Below are 18,258 nucleotides of genomic sequence, written 5' to 3' on the forward strand. Positions count from 1 at the left end.
CTCGGAGAAGTGTGTATTTGGGGTGCTCTTTCTTTGAAGAAAAACAGAGTGTAGTTGCAGAGTGTGTGTCAGAAACAGAGTAATACAGAGGAAAACAGAACAGAGAAGAAAACAGTGGATGAGTGTTGGAAGCTAAGCCTGCGTAGAACGTAGACTAGGTGAGGCCCAAATTGGAATGCGTTATGACACATTCCTACTCTCATCTCTGTCTTTTCTTTGTCTCTATTCGCATTACGCATTCCAATTCTTTTGTTTCCTTTCCCTGCCTATTCGTGATCAACGCAATCCACCATCTTTGGCTAGAGGCTACAGAGTTTTACTCTTTTCTTTATTTCAAAAAATATAAATATACTTTATCTGAGATTTGTTTTTTCTTCAAAGAAATATATGTTATTGTTGTTAATTTATTTTTATGTACTTGATTTTTCTAACACTAATTTAAAAGTAATGTTTAAGTGAAATATAAATTAAGTTATTTTTGTTCTTTTGTTAAATCATTAATTTTATAAAACAAATACTTTTTTAGTAGATCAGCTCTTTATTGGGTCAATTCTGTGAGAGCTAAAGACTTTCATGTCATTTTTCATTGATCAAGCTAAAACAAGTTTGTATTACCTGTTTTTCAACACTAAATAGCTATTTTGATAACCTGATCAAAACAGGTGGGTTAAATTGAAAAAAAAAAAATGATAGTGTAAAATAATGTTGAAATATCTTGAAGTAGTGTCCTTCGCCAATTCAATAACCAATCAATTTTAAAATTCTGATTACATCATATGTCTTATATTTACTAAGTTTTTTTTTTAATAGGAGTAACATAGTAAGAATTCAAAACTATTAATTATTGATATTTTCGTCTAATGATAGTAATCATATCTAACTTTACTATTTTTCTTGTTTACTTGTTTAAAATGAATCTTTTGTTATGGGGTGTTTATACAATGTGTCTCCTTTACTTCTAGTGCAAACATATCAAGCGAAGCAAATGGAGAGAGTGATTTTATATTAGTTCGTTTGATAAACAAACTATATCTATCTTTTAATCAATTGATTAAGTTATATCAAACATATTAATATTGTGAAGTACATTCTCAATATTCTGAGAGTATAGAACAATCACAATATTCTTTGAATTAGTGGCCTTAAGATACTAGGAAATTATAACAATTAAGAAAATAAATAAACAAGATTAAACAAATATTTTAAGGATAATGTAGATATAATAAATCACATGTAGGGAAGACAACTAATTGGATCAGATAAGGATAATGTCTAACCACAACTTGACACGCATGTATTTTAAAAAATACTCGCATGTATTTTAAAACTCTTGGGTACCTGTGGATGCCCGTAAATATTTCGAAAATAAATTTTTAAATTTTTAAAATAAAATTTAAATAAAATTTAAAAACATTAAATTAAATATAAATTAAATTTTAATTTTTATTAAATTTAATCTAATAAAATATAAATTAACTTTTAATTAAATTAAATTTAACTTAAAAACATGAATTAAATTTTAATTTTAATCTTTTACAAGTAACGATTATTCGTGTGTACAAATAGTATAATACTCGTACCTAACCTGTTTATAAATTGATATTAAAATACCCGCTACTCGCGTGTAATAAATACCTCTGGGTACCAACTATCCATCGCAGATTTTATCTGTAGATATCCACGGACATGAATATTTTTTTCATTCCTAATCACATGGAAGTCAATAAATAATGACATTGCGTAGCATCATTAGGCTCGACCACCTTGGTGTTTCCCACCAAATGATATAAAATCCAATAAGCATCAGGGTCTTTATTGTTTCAGATACTGTTGGGCGCTAATGGTATTAAATTCCGAAAAGCTCAAGTTTTAAGTTTTTGTTACGCGAGGTTCACACTGGTTCAGTGAGAGAAGTTGCAAAGGAAGGCGTTGGGCGAGGTTGAGGTCTCATTGGACAAAATGAGTTGCAAAGAGTGGAAGTTGGGCGAGCTGAGAGTATTGTTTGGGCACAAATGAGGAATTTTAAAAATGAAAAGGCAATAATTTAGGGATTATGATAGGAAATGTGAAATTTAGTAAATAATTAAGTAATTAAGAAGATTATAAACAAATTCCTTAAATATTTAGTTGTTAAAAATATGTGTATTATTTGAATTTGTCCCATTAATATATAGCTATATCTCAACGCGGTTTTCTTTGTGAATTTTCCCTTGCATCTAGAAGAAAATAAAATTGGATTTCTGCTAAGGGTTTCCCCTATAAAAGGCGAGTTAGGGTAGTGGTTGTTGGAAATATTTTAATATAATTTAAAAAATAAATAATTAAAATAAAAATTCTACTGTTACTCATGATTTTATATACCTTTAATTTATGGGTTAATGTGTTTTATGGCTAATGGCTATATTCTTATTACTATTTACTCCTTTGTCTCCTTTTGCTGCCTATAAATACCACCTAGATGCACAGGGAAAGAGACAACACAACAACAACAGAAACAATAAACACTAGAGTTCTATAAAAAGTGTTCTTCTTTTCTTCTTTTCTTTTCTATATTATCTTTAAGACAGTGGGTGTTTATAAGGTTCAGATATCCTTCGCTGTACTCGATCGATCTGACGGGTTGTTGTATCTTGGGAGAGAAACACATATGATAAGATACACATATGATTGTGTATTGATATATTTGTTTAGCCCTGTGCAGTAGGGGCGTTTTCTCTCTAAGGATAGCGCTATGCATACCTCAACCCAGGATATTTTTACTCCTTTCCTTGTTTATTTTTTATTTATTATTGTTATTATAATCGTTGATCTATGATTAATATATATATATATATATATATATATATATATATATATATATATCATTATTATTGTTCTAATAATTATTATTATGTTATCTCATATTTTTATTATTATTAGTATTATTTGAGTAATCATTTTCTAACATTCTTAGAGAGAAAAGCTTATCTTGTTATTTCTATTTTTGATTACTCGTCTGCATTCTTTTCTAAAACAATATAGAGCTGAAGATTGTAAACACATTTTTATGAACTAATGTGTTTCTTATGATTATAATTAAATCAGTTTCAACTAAGTCTAAAAATATATATGTATAATTGTTTCTATTTCTATTGGTAACAATAAATGAAATTATGGATAAATGAAATTTCCACTCATTGAATAATTTTTTGTGATGTCTATAGCTAATGTTTTGTTGTTATATTAATTTATGCTTTAATATTTTGTATTCTTACCATTGATAAAGATGTTCTATATCATGTATATATTTTAAGTGTTTTGTATGAAAATAATTATGAAATAATTTGTCATATTAAAACTACTTAGACTAATAATACTAATAATACTAATTTGTCATATTAATACTAATTATGGAAAACACTTGGACTAAACTTTGCATTTGCAAAGGAAAAAAAAATTAGCTTGATATTTATGTGAAAAGAAATGATTGATAATAAATATAATATTTATCAAATTTATGAATTCAAAATTATTGTTTATGACATGAAATTAAAATGAATTATTTTAATTGATATCATGTTTAAGATCATGTAAATGCTGATAAAAGAAGAAATCTTCATATGATAAATTGAAAGGATAAAGTAAAAATCAAACTTGTCTTCTAGATTTTTTTTTTAAATGTGTTTCATGTTTCTGAATTTAGAAACTTCCTTGCTGCTCAACATAGTTATGAAGTGTTTCTTGAGTTCAATAAGATTATTATTTATAGACATGTGTTTTGGTTGGTAAATGATATATTTGTGATTATTTATTTGAGTTAAGTACCTTTTATCTTGTAATAAAATATTTATAAGTTTTCTTTTATTATTACAAAATGTTAAGTTGTGATTTATGACATGCTATTATTATAATTGTTGAGAAATTTTGGTTAGAGACCATTCAAATTATAAAATTTTCAGGTACAAAATTAATTAAATAGAGAAGTGATGATACATATCTTTATAAATGAGTGTTTTTTGTGTGAGACTCATGGTATTATTCATTAAGTAACATCTTTATATAGTGTATGGTGTTAATATAATGGTGCAGTGAAAGAAAGAAACAAAAAATGTTCTAATATGGTAAATGTTATTCTACAAGTCTAGCTTGTCTTTGCCTATAAAATCATATGGGATGAAACTTTATATTCAGCTTACCATATTTTGAACACAAAATAGTGATAAAACTTGTTATGAGTTATTAATGAAAAAAGAACTACATTTAAAATATTTCAAAGTGTGGGGGTGTCTTGCAATGGTTAACATACCTGTTAATAAAAAAAATCTTGATTATATATTATAAAGTAAATAAATATATACCTCACTATTTTGCCATCTAGTGTAATATTATTTTTATTTTTTCTAGTTATGACAATATGTCCAATTTCTTGAGATGATTGAATGATATTTTAATGTCAATTGGATATTGATTCTAGTGGCACAATATCAATTATTGGTTATGGTTATAGTTAAAATTGTTAAATTTTAACCTTGGATGAAGGTGTCCTATCATGGAAATATGTTAAAAAGTTGTTGTCATGATCTACTATACAAGCATAAATTAATCCTTTTTCCGATGCATCCTGACAATTAAATTATTATATTTTAAAGTTTTTAGTAAAAATGTTTATGAAAAATTGACATATAAGAATGAGAGACAAATGTATTAGAAACTTAATTACTCATGGTTATCTCTCTTGACTTTGTCAGGTAAAAAAGAAATATTGCAGATCTGCTTATCAAAGGATTGATGCATCAACAACAAGAATTTGAGTCGTCGAGGGGAATGAGATTATAGCCCATAAATTAGTTACAACAATGGACACCCATCTCCACATGAATGGCAATCCCATGGAATGTAGTTCAATGGGTAACAACGAAGTTGTTGTTAACTAAAGTACACCAAATAATTTGATTAAATTTTATGTTTTATTCCTATGGTGAGGTGTACTATAAATTGTGACAATAATAAGGTTGAGGTATGTGCATTATTATGCTTATTTTATAAAATATCTCTTAATAAACCCAATGGTTGAGGCATGTGCATTATTTTATAAAATACCTCTTAATAAATCCAATGACAATTAATTGTAGGGGTGAGTCACAAACCACCATTTGAGGGTTTACCTAATGAGTGTGATGGTGGGGCCGCCATTATGAGACATGGGCAAGTCTCTAAGTGACACTCATGAAACAAGATACACGCACAAGGTCGTAACGTGCACCTACTGATTAGAACCTATAATGAACACCGATATTGTATGTGTTATTTACTAAAACCCGGTCACAGGGGATGTATCTCAAGGTAATTAAGTCTCTGCATTTTTTCGAGTGGAAGTTTATAAGCACTAGGTGTAAGGGTCAAGCCAAAAGGTTCCTTACACTGAACTACAATATTTTGTTTTAAAAGATAATATATTTTTGTTTTTTTTTTAAATTATATAGGGGATTGTTGGAAATATTTTAATATAATTTAAAAAATAAATAATTAAAATAAAAATTCTACTGTTACTCATGATTTTATATACCTTTAATTTATGGGTTAATGTGTTTTATAGCTAACGGCTATATTCTTATTACTATTTACTCCTTTGTCTCCTTTTGCTACCTATAAATACCACCTAGGTGCACGGGGAAAGAGACAACACAACAACAACAGAAACAATAAACACTAGAGTTCTCTAAAAAGTGTTCTTCTTTTATTTTCTATATTATCTTTAAGACAATGGTGTTAAGGTTCAGAGATCCTTCGTTGCACTCGATCGATCTGACGGGTTATTGTATCTTGGGAGAGAAACACATATTATAAGAAACACATATGATTGTGTATTGGTATATTTGTTTAGCCCTGTGCAGTAGGGGCATTTTCTCTCTAAGGATAGCGCTATGCGTGCCTCAACCCAGGATATTTCTACTCCTTTCCTTGTTTACTTTTTATTTATTATTGTTATTATAATTGTTGATCTCTGATTAATATTCATTGTTATATATATATATATATATATCATTATTATTATTATTGCTCTAATAATTATTATGTTATCTCATATTTTTATTATTATTAGTATTATTTGAGTAATCATTTTCTAATAGTGATGAGGCATTCAAATCATAACATTACTTTTTCTTTATGTGACAAGCGATGTTGCCATATCTTGACAAGTGGTGTTGTCCCCTACCCCCACTGTCCTCACCACTCCTTTCGTCCCTCCACCCTTCCTGTAGCTGTCACTACGACGGATTTGGTGAGGGAGCAAGGCTATTCGGAGTCGCGGAGGTTAGCAATACGATTGTATTTTTCTTACTCAAAACATTCTATAGATAACTTTTTATTCCTTTTGTTTTAAAGACATTGTTTGATATCGATGATTTGTTGATGCTCTTTTGTTCATCTCTCTTGGATGTAAATTTAATAACTATTGTAGATCGTTTTAATACCATGTTAGCAAAGCCTCATATATTCCCCTAAGACTACCTTTGTTTTTATTTTTGTGGGTTATGCATATGCTAATACATTGATGATGTTAGCGTTTGGTTTCACAAAACCTGAAACCTTGTTAGTTTTGAGTTCTAAATGAATAAAAAACATATATGCTCTACAATAACTATACAACTACAATTTGGCCAAACAGATCAAAGGGGACCTTATATGGAGGAGGTAGGCTAAATTAAAGAAATGAGGAGAAATTTGAATCCAGAGAGATAAAAAGACTTGGGTGCATAACCAATTCACAAGAAACATTAAGTGTTCTTTGGAGCTAACAAGAATCAAAGGGTCATAGACGAAATGTGCAGCCAAGAAATCCCCATAAGCTTTCTTGTCCCATTGAATCTGGGATTGAAGGGTAGTATCATGAGGAAGAGCAACAATGTGGTAGGTGCGACTAAAAGGTTTTAGTTTTAGACCCATGATGACAACAAGTCGAGTAAGGTGGGAGTAGAGGGCTTGTAAGGTAGCTCGAGAGCATTGAGCTTTTTGTTTCAAAGGTGAACGACAACACTGAACATGTAAAAATTAAGGTAGGAAAGATTGTGTTTGGACAAATGCCAATCGTTTCCAACGAGTCATGTAGGAGGCACCAACCCTTGCTAACCATTTCAAGTAATTAGGTTTAGGGGAAAAAGGACCTAAACAGTAGATCTTACTTGCATTTTGAGATAAATCCATGTGTAAGGGATTAGGGGGATGAGGGGGTAGGTTCTAAAAGCATATGTTACATCGCCTATAATGTAAGGGATTAATACTTGGGTCTCTTGGGCCTTCTTGGATTCTTCCTTCAAGTAGAGAACAAGTGCAAATAGGTGTTCATCAAGCTCTACTATGCTAGTCGAGGAGGGTGGTAAAAGAGAGACATTTTGTGAGGAAAAAGCCATTGGAGCAACATAAAAGGTAAAAGGGAATGATTTGGGTTTAAGGATGAAAACAAGTACAATGAAGGGAAGAGAACAAAAAAAATAAAAGTACAAAGATAGGCGCGTAAAGAGGAACAAAAGAAGAACTCGATAAATTATAAAATAAAGTTTGAAAAAGCGTTACAAAATGAAGTGCAAATGGGTTGGGGCCATTAAGGGGTAATATATTAATACTTTAGTAACGACAGTTGGGCGTGGACATTGCATTAAATGCAAAAGTTGTAAAGAGATAGGTGATGTTTCTTACAATCAATGTGAAAGTGTGCAACGCAAAGAAGATGGAATGTCTTGGAGTTAAAGATTCCAATCAAGTATGAAAAGAATACTTCTTTGAGGGAAGAATAAATCAATATTCTCTTGTGGGGCATTTATTGAGGACGTCGAGAGGCAATTGAAACGAAAGATGTGACAAGCGCATTAACAAACAAAAATGTGGAAAATGGGATGTGTCAGCACAAGTAGAATTGGAAAGGAAAATTGATCAAAGCATAAGACATAAAAAGTTGATGGATCGAAGCATAGAGAGAAGGAAGATCAAAATTGAGACTAAAGCTAGTTAGAAAGGGAGGTTACATGTATTTTTCTTTTACAAATAGTTAGATCAAATGTAAAAAAGATGTGAAAAATTATGGATACAATTTCAACCATACTAAGAACGCCACAAACATGAATACATGGCAAAATCAATGTTGATTGTAGCAATTTGGGTCACTACTCTCATTGATAATTTACTTTTCCGCAATTTACATTCTTGAAAACCCTTCCCCATCATCCTTTTCTTTATCTACCATTCTACACTTTGCTTTTATTTTAACTCTTCCATTAGCCCATCCTTAACAACAAAAAATACCAAAAAGATTATCTATGAAATGAAATGTATGATTTGTTGATAACAATTAATATAAGGCAAGAATCCAATGAATTAAGGATTTTTGTGGCTTTGACCCACAATATAAGTGAATTGATTGTGAAATTTGTCTTGACAATGAATGCATTCATCACTTAAACGCTTTTAAATTCAAAGGTTAAATACTAATTTAGTCCATATTTTCATTCCATTTTGTATATTCAGTCCTAATATATTATTTTTTTAATAAGGTCCCAAATTTCGTTAATTTTGTCAATTTAGTCATTTTTTCTAATATCGTTTAAATAATTAATGAATATTGAACAATGTATGTCATGTGTCAGTTCGTGATTTTTTTAATTATTTTTTTATTTTCTTAATTAAAAAAATGTCCGTGTCTCAAGCTAACATTGTGCCACGTGGTAATAGCAATGTATGTGTCAAGGTTAGTGACATGTATTAGTGTTAGTACTATGTGTCAGTGTATTATATTCAATTTGATCTCTATATTCGTTATTTTTATTTATTTCAGTCCTATTTTTTTAAAATGGAGTAATTTTGTCCTTTTTCAAATTGAGACCAAATTTAATTTTTATATAAATGTTATATTGGTTTTTAGGTTAAATTATTTAATTGATTTTTGACCTAAAAATCACATAAAGTATTAAATACTTTATGTGATTTTTAACCTCTTAAATTTTTAAACCAATAGTGTTAGTTCTTCCTTCAAAATTTTCATTCTAGTTTTGAATCAACTCTAGCCCTAAATTAGAAATATTTAATAAAAATTGAATTTTAATAAAAATATCATTATAACATTTATAAAAAAATTAAATTTAACTTCAATTTTTGGAAGCAACAAAATTACTTCATTTAAAAAAAATTGGGATTGAATTGCATAAAAATAACGAAGATAGAAAATAAATTGAATATAAAAGTGACATTGAGAGTGACATGTGTCAGTCACCCTGACACATGACATTATTGTCACGTGACAGAATACTAGCTTAACATATTACTTTTTTTTAAATTAAGAAAAATAAAATAAATTAAAAAATTAATAAAACAATGAACTAACACATGATATAAATTATTCGCTTTCTATTAATTGTTTAAACGAGTCCACCACAAGTAGATTTGATTCATCTAAAGATACTATGCAAAAATCGAATCCTAATCCTCCATAAACAAGTATAGAATGACTCTTTCAATGAAGATGTAAGTCACTGCTGCCAAGGCCTTCTCGATACAAATTCTCTCAAATATAGTAATTGCAACGCATTCATCCTATTTATATGGTTTTGTAATTGTAAAAAAATACACAATTAAATATATTTTTTATTTTTAAATTGTTTTAAAATTTGTGTTTTATCTATTAATTAAATTATATATCTACTTTATTCTTACATTCTATGAAAATAATATATTTTATTAACAAATAACATATGGAGTTCATATTATAGATCAATGTATAACTTCCTTTTGAAAAATCATATAATACATTTTTCTCAAAACATATAAAGGTTATATCATAGATTATTCAAAACATATGAATTTATATTAGATTATTGTCAACTTCATTTATAACAAGGAGAAACATTTTTTTACCGAGATGACATATTATATTACTTTTATAAAATTTAAAAATAAATTAATATATAATTTAGTTTAAAAATAAAATAATTTATGATAATAATTTGGAAACTAGAATTATATTTAATTCAATTATAAAATTAGATAAAGCTTGCAACAGATTTTGGTGACATTTTCACATTACGAACACACGTATAGATGATCATGCATGAAGAAACAATATGCTTCTTGATATCAAAGATGAACATGAATATTGAAATACTTTAGGCTGATTCTTCTATATGAAGAGTTAAAAGTGTTGTTTATTAATTTTTTATTGTTGAAACAGTTTTTTTAATCGATTTAACCACCATCGATCTGGTTTCCATGACATATGTAATCATAATATTGCTAAAACTATTTAAGTCTCAAATATATAAAATCTCCTTTTGTATGACCTATTATATGTAATTTAAATCAAACTGAAAAATAACATTGTAGGTATAAAGAGTAAGTTTTCATCCTTGTAGTTATGATCTAAAGATTAGATTCTTCCTATTTTTTCTTTAAAATTTAATTATTACATCTAATTATAAATATTAGTTAAAATAATATTACATGGCCAATTAATCACATCATTAATATAACTATTAAAATATTTCAACAAATTTCCATACAAAATTTAGGTGGTTTATAATGACAATATAAAACTGTTTACAACATCTCTTAATTGCTTTTTTACTTGTTAAAATGGTTCCAAATTTGGAAGCCACATTATAGAACAATATTCTCTTATATAGAATTAAAATAGTATGCATGTAATGTAAAACCTCTACAATTACCAGCACCAACACTTGAGCCTCAAAAATATTGTTTTTGTATCTTAAGAGGTTGAAGATTCACTGTTTAAAATGTAATAATCATGTTGAAATTTTAAAACTGTCTCTAAAATGAAATCATCTCCTTTGGCAAGTAACTGTACATTTTGTAGAGCACATTAAGTATTCATTTATGCTGCCAATAACCAAGAACAGTTTTTGCTTTTGCTTGAGGCAACAAAAGGAGCATGGAACTTGCATACTCAAACTTGTAATGTGAAGTTACCCTGTTACCCTATAGTCACAAAATGAAACTAAAGGATTTGACATTGTAGTGTAACATCAAAAGATTCCTCAAATAGAAGAGAGTTCTCCTATACGTGAATCAAGCTGATTGTGGGTTAAAACTTCCCTGGCACGTGAACTTCTATGTTGAAGTCGTTGGTGCAGTGTCTCAGACATGTGGTTGAAAAATTCAGTGTCCCATCTCTGAATCAATAAGGGATCTTCTGCATAGCATATGTATATGGATGTAACAGCACTTTCCACCACCACCATAGCTATTCCAACCTGAAAATACATGTATTTCATGAAACATGCACGCATCATACTACATACAAACAAATAACTGTAGGTCAAAACTTCAAAATTTTCAATTATATGTCAATTGATGATTTGATAATAGTGCACAGATCCTTCCACCAGTAATATATCTTAATAATCTAAAAATTCTTACAACCATGCCGTTATTATTAACCAATTTTTAATTGGTTCACAAAAAATCAACTTCCACACATGGAATTTTCACCCCAGATTTGAGATTTCAAGTGTAAAAATAGTGCAATTCAACACCTGTACTACTACAATAGACTCAACAAACTTAGTTAAGATAACATGTGATATGCTTATACCTGATACTACAATATACCCAACAAACCAAGCTAAGATAAACTTTGATAAGCTATTATGCCACTTTAGAAAGTGGATTTTAAATGTAACTCAACCTAACGAAATTGAATAGAGGTGATATTTGCACCGTATTTATGTTTGGCTATATCTTTAGTTGATGTGAGATCCTGAACCAAACGTTCCACTCATTCCAATGCAAAAATCAGATTTCACAACAGGTTTTCTCAAAACAAGAAATTTCTGCTGAGCTAATGCAGAGTTTCACAATGAATGCATACAGATACTCACTAGCACAATGTTTTAGCAAATACAAAAATCCACAACGAACAAACAAGCAAACATATAATCATAAATGATGATGAGCAAGGCATGCATTACACTAAGTTTTGTCATTTATATAGATTGCATTGAATTATAGCCCTTAAATAAATCTCTGTAGTTTAATCTTTGCAAAATGCTAGCAAAGATTACAACTTTGTTTACTAAAACAAATATTTGGTGCTTTTGATGACAGAAATTTCTATAACAGCCCAAAACTTTAAACAAACTTACCAATACCATCCCCATGAGCATAGATGTCAACCCAATCATAAAAGCCCTGTCAGTCCATTTCATCCAGGCCCAAACACCAGAGCAAGTTCCAGTTATCAGGCCCCCAAATATGGTCCCCATTAGCAACACAGCACCTGAACAATCATACGCCACAATAGCTTCAACTCCAGTTGACTGGAATAACTCCCATGCATCTCTAGCAGATCGATTAAAGCTTTTACCATAAACTGCAATCTGCACAGTACATAACCATAAACCATAAACCATAAAGATTTCAAGTTTAAGATATTTGGGGTCTCTGCAAAACTAGCTTAGTTAATAAAACTCATATACTTGATAAATATGTTTTAGATAATCTTCTCTATAAGCATTTATAGGAGGAAAATAAGAAAGTAAAATCATTTGAGTTCCTCAGAAAAGTTAAAATCATTTAACTTTAATAAAGCTCTTTTATTTAACTTCACAAGCTGAGATGCACAAGTAGATTTCAACTTATGAAAAACAAAACAAAATATTTATTTGACAATCTTATATTCTTCTCCGTAAGTCTTCATGTAAAAATTTACCCAAAAATAACCCATATCAAAAATATACCCATCAAACTTGTGGAATTAAGCTAGAATGAGTTTATTTTGATAAGTAATATCAAGAAGCTTACCATAATAAGCCAAAACTATAAACTATTTTTATAGGTCTCTTTTGGAAGGTCTTCTAATTCTAATGGCCTTAAGTAAAACTGTCATTGTATTTTCACTTTTAGCCTCAATATAGTAACATGTAGTTAAATTAGTTGAAAATCAGTAATATCTCTCTCTTAGAATTTCAGTTCTCACAGATGACACAAAATACATCATACACAGTGAATGATTGCTGATATAGACACAGAAGTCAACCTGAACATATGCATACTTGTTAAAGAATCGGACAAGAGTCTCCACAAGATGGAAGAGGAAATCAACACAGCAAAGCAAACACTCATTGTTGCCAATCTTTGACCGGATTCCTCTTATCTGGAAGTCATCAAAAATTTTGATGAATTAAAAGTACTAAATAAATAACCTCCTCCATAAACACAAAGGAAATGAATTTAAGATAATTCACAGAAAGTAAATGGTAGCTAATAGCTAATACCTCCCATCGCAGTGTCCTAATAGCTGCTGTGAATAATGATCCATAACAAATGCTGCCAAAAGATGTTGTTAAAGCATACTGTAAAGATTTCATTAAGGAGTTAGCAGGATTAGACTCAGCCTCTCTACCACCATGGATAGTAACACGAACCACAGTCCCAGACACTATGACATGCACAGTATTGCACAACACAGCTCCTGTCCAAAATAAGCTTACAGAGAGGACCTGCATTCATGAATTATCACAGTAATATCAGTTTATCAGATTATACAATCTGCTGCAACAAAATAACCAGTTCTAACAAGTGTGAACAAAACTTGCCACCTCACCACAAGAAGCCACCAGCGTCCACCATCACCTATGCTTGAAGCCACAACACCAGCAGCTCCAAATGACCATAAAGCCATCCATAAAAGTACAACAAGCATAAATGCATATGCCACTCTCATAACTTCAGGAAGATTCCATACCATCTTCACAGCCTTTTGCAGAACCAACATTGTAAATGGTAGTCTGGAGAAGAGAAAAGCATGAAGGTTTTAGAGAAAAGGCAGTAACAAAGATTGAGGAAAAACAGCAACAATTCAAACACAGAATACATTCATCAACACCATACCTGTCTATGACAGAAATCACATACAAGAACTGCAAGGTTGCCCCAATAGCAAAGGCAACACCCCAGAAAAACTGTTCAGCCCAGAAACACAAAACACTGATTACTGCAAGGTAAGTGGTGAGGATGTGCACAGACACCTTCATCATCTGGGTAGCGCGTGAGCCTAACAGCAACAACCAACTCCATCCAAGTGCGGTTCCAATGCCTCCTGCCACCGCATAAAGCGGCCAGTAATCCTCTGTCAAACCAGCTTCATTTTCCATAAACCGGTAGGTGTACTTATCAATGTCAAGCCTGTTCTTTTGCTTGAACCTGTTTAGGCCTAAAACCCCGAGAACCAAACCCAAACCAACCAAATGGATAACAAAGGTTCCTAGCCAGAACACGTCGTGCCACCGCCGCGGTTGCTCCATTTCTTGCCACCAAATCACTATCACTTCTTTGAAGCCCCACAATACATTTTCTCATAACAAAAACTATAATGCTTCATCTCTCACTACTCTTCACACAGAAAAGCAAAAAATAATAAAAATACAAAAAGGAAAGGTTATTATGGTATCTACATACAGATCACAATCAGAGACAGAGAGTAAACAGCTAAAAACTAACGTTTTCATTTTTTTTTTCATCTGAGGTAAGCAAAATCAATAAAAATTATAAAAAAAAAATGTTTCCCCCCACGATCTCAAAGAGCCAGAAAGAAGATTTTTTTTTTTACCATGATTGAAAAGGAAAACTTTATGCCCTTATGTGATATTTTTTTCTTTAAAGACGGTAATCAGAAAAAGAAAGAAAGAAGTGATTTTGACTTCTGTTTTTTGTTTTCCAGTGAGGAGTAATTGAGGAAGAATAAGACCATGAAAAAAAATAAAAACTGAAAATGGTGATCGAAATCGAACAGATAAAGTGTACAGTGTGACCAAGGTACCTAATTGTTGGTGGTGGAACAATTGGAAGAGAATGAGGGAGAGTCCACCATAGTGAGAGAAGAAGAAACATAGTAACTTGATGTAGAGAGAGAAAGAGATGCATCAATTTGATCAATGGATCGTCATAAGGGACAAAGGCCAAAACTTTAAATGGGGGGCACTGAACAACAAATAGTATTTAAAAACAGTAATGAGAGAACAGAGTTGAACAGAGAATGTTGTGAAAATGGAGGGTAAATCCAAACTGAAACACTCTCAACGGCTAATAGAGGAAGTTGGGTTAGGAAATTTCAGAGAGTAAAATAAGAAGAGAGAGAAAGAAGGAAACTATTGTGGAAGGTGCCACGCGCCATGATTGTAGTATTGCCATGCGAATGAGGCAGAAGGTGTGTGAAGTTAATGGGTTGGCAGTGGCATGGTGAGAGTATGAGTACTCATTATTGCAAAGCAAATCTGAGACCTTTGTCGGTGTAATAATGAATATCAATATAAGAAAATGGAGGAATCTACCTAATTGCATAATGTTGGTCAAGCTGGTTTGAAAAATAAAAATTATTAATTAGGTTGTGTGGCTTTTAAAGCGAAGCAATATTGCACTAGCTTTAAATTTTATACCTTTTAAAAATTAAAAATTTTAATTTTTTTACCTGATGTGATATTTAGAGATGGCAAATAAACCCGTTCCCGTGGGTATTGTCCGAATCCGTCTCCGTTTTGACGGGAATCCCCGCATTGACTGAGTATGGGTATGGGTATGGGGAACCCGATTTTTTCAATTGGGTATGGGTATGGGGATGGAGATGAATATATCCCCGCCATAATACTCGTCCCCGCCATATTTCCATCATCGTTTAAATTATTAAAATATTCATAATTAATTAAGTAACCCTATATATTCTTTTTATTTTTTATTTCTTCTAAATATTTGGTTTGTCATGAAACTCATTCACATCTCTAATATATTTTTTATCTTATCATAATCTTTATGTAATTATGTTAAAATGATGTATGTCAATTAAAAAAAAATTATGTCTAACATTTGAATATTTCTATTATTTTTTAATATTTTTATTTATTGTATATTTTCCTTTCACATGAGAATGTTTAATACTCTTAATTTAAGTGTTTAATAGCATAAACATTTCATTTACTTGGTAATATAAAAAAAATCTTTACTTATTATTATTGATTTTTATTTCATTTCAAGAACTCTTTTATTTCGCTAAAAAAATTTTTGTTATTTCTCAACCATTGAGTATATATGTTGATATTTGAAAAGTTTTCTTACATCTTTAAGATATTTTTCATCTTATCATACCCATAATTATATATTTGTTTTCTTTTGTGTGATTCCTTCCAATAGTCTCCAAATTGTTTATAAGACACACATTTGTTAATTTTTTAATATTTTTTTGTTTATTTTCATCATGTAGAATACTATTTCGATAAATTTTATCTAATTATTTTTTATTTTCTAACTCATTACAATCATACTTTAAGTTTTTCACTATAATTGTATAAATAATTTTTATTTACTATAATATAAAAATTTAATGTAATTGCCATGAATATTTTTTTACCATCATCCAACATATATTGTGGTTCAAAAGATACAAGATTTATGTTAAAATTTTATTATTATGTTTATTATTTGTTCTTTACGTCATTTTGATCAAGTGATGTATTATAACTTTTATTAGTGTATAAAATATAGATTCATTGTAATTTAAAAAATTGAAGTAAACAAACATTTAAAATACATTTTATTTTAAATATTTTTTTCCTTTTATATTTTTTAAAAAATATTTTTTCCTTTTATAGTTTTTAAAAAAAATATTTTTAAAGTTTATCAACTAGGTTTCATTAATGTTTGCAAATTTAATAAATGTTTTGGTTCTCATTAAATTTTATTTGGTATTCTAATCTAAAATGTAAACCATTATAATTTATTTCAAAGTATTTGATATCAAAGAAACAACCATACTCCTAATATTGAATATTTGATAATATTATGTTTCCTTTACCGTAATTTTTATTATTTTATAAAAATTAGTTAAAATTAATATTAGAGTAGTAAGTAAATGGGTACGGGTATGGATACGAGATTATACCCGTTATCCGGTGGGGATGGGGATGAGACAAAAGTTTGATACCCGTTGGGTTTGGGTATGGGGATGGGGATGAATTTGTTTTACGGGGATGGGTACGGGATAGTGAAACCTGTCCCCGCCCCACCCCGTTGCCATCCCTAGTCATATTTAACGATAATAATCTCCGATTATATATAATAATTTATGAAAATACTCGATTAATATAAAATATATATCTATAACTATATATAAAGAGGATTCTTTTTCTTGTGTCCACTTTTCATTTTCCAATTTTACCATTAATTATTATTTTAAAAATTAATTATTTTATAATTAGTTTATCTTTAACTATTTTTTTAAATCCTTTTTATTTTGACCGTTATTCTAAAAAAATTTTTAAGAGTTATTTTATTTAACAACTATTTTAAAATTTATTATATATGTTTTAAAAATAAATATTATTGATCTTATAAAAATTAAAAATGCAGATACACAAGTGCAACAGCGTCTGTGTGTTCGCTAGTCTTAATAACACATCTAATTTATAATTATATATAATAATTTACGAGAATAATCAATTAATATATATATATATATATATATATATATATATATATATATTAATAACACATCTAAAAGTGGAGTACTTTTATAAATTAATAGATAAAAAATTTAATATGTAATTGTAACATCTATTTTAATAAGTTAAAATTAATAAAATAGAATACTTCATCATAATATTCAACACAAATTATAATGTATAAAGTATATTAATACAACATTACAAAAATAGGAGTATAAACATATACCATTTATACACTCAAACATTACTAACAAGTCCTATACAAAATTAACCACTCACTTAAAACTCCCTAGTACCTTCTACTATTTTAACTGATAGTTCTTCATCTCCAGAGGTGTCTTTAAACCTACAACTTCATCTGCTCCCACCAAATAGGTGATCATCTCAAAAGGAAGAGAAAAAGCATAATAATCAACAAGTGCAAAGATAAGCTAGCTAAAGAGAGACACATGTATTTACCCTAGTTACTCTTTTCATTTCCCATATTTCTCTCACGATCTGACTCTTTGCTTGCCACCATCCTTTTTCTTCCTCTGCACGATTTCACTCTCATAGGTATTTTTCATTATATTTGTATAATCCTTTGTTTTCACTCCCCACTATTTTGTTGATTATTTATCTTCATTGTTGCTGGTTGATTATTTATCTTCACTCGGTCATGAACCAAACTCTCAATCTCGTTCATGAATCGAGCTCTCAATCCTGCAAACACATTATAAAACTCCAAAGTAATTAATCACTCGTTCATGAACTGAGCTTTCAATCCTGCAAACACATTATA

General features: G+C 29.6%; 1 protein-coding gene across 2 annotated transcripts; it reads right to left on the reverse strand.

The window, feature by feature from the left end:
• Nucleotides 1-10,752: 10,752 nt before the first annotated feature.
• Nucleotides 10,753-15,252, reverse strand: LOC114174199 (CTL-like protein DDB_G0274487). Of its 2 annotated transcripts, none has more exons than XM_028058990.1 (7): nucleotides 14,804-15,252; nucleotides 13,876-14,371; nucleotides 13,589-13,772; nucleotides 13,260-13,484; nucleotides 13,022-13,138; nucleotides 12,129-12,362; nucleotides 10,753-11,237 (listed from the first exon to the last, which is right to left on the reverse strand). In XM_028058990.1, exons 2-7 carry the CDS (start codon nucleotides 14,286-14,288, stop codon nucleotides 11,022-11,024), a joined length of 1,389 nt encoding a protein of 462 aa, XP_027914791.1. In that variant the 5' UTR covers nucleotides 14,289-14,371; nucleotides 14,804-15,252; the 3' UTR covers nucleotides 10,753-11,021. The 2 variants fall into 2 exon arrangements, with proteins under 2 accessions (XP_027914791.1, XP_027914789.1); XM_028058988.1 differs by having other exon boundaries at nucleotides 13,876-14,376.
• Between the last annotated feature and the right edge of the window lie 3,006 nt (nucleotides 15,253-18,258).

Source organism: Vigna unguiculata, chromosome 2, assembly GCF_004118075.2.
Source record: "Vigna unguiculata cultivar IT97K-499-35 chromosome 2, ASM411807v1, whole genome shotgun sequence".
Classification (NCBI taxonomy): Eukaryota; Viridiplantae; Streptophyta; class Magnoliopsida; order Fabales; family Fabaceae; genus Vigna; species Vigna unguiculata.

Coding starts and splice junctions, on each gene's coding strand:
- LOC114174199 (XM_028058990.1), bottom strand. CDS start 14,288: ATGGAGCAACCGCGGCGGTGGCACGACGTGTTCTGGCTAGGAACCTTT. Junction 12,363..13,021: donor ACAAGTATGCATATGTTCAG/GTTGACTTCTGT, acceptor TGTACTGTGCAG/ATTGCAGTTTATGGTAAAAG. Junction 11,238..12,128: donor TGCTCATGGGGATGGTATTG/GTAAGTTTGTTT, acceptor ATGTATTTTCAG/GTTGGAATAGCTATGGTGGT.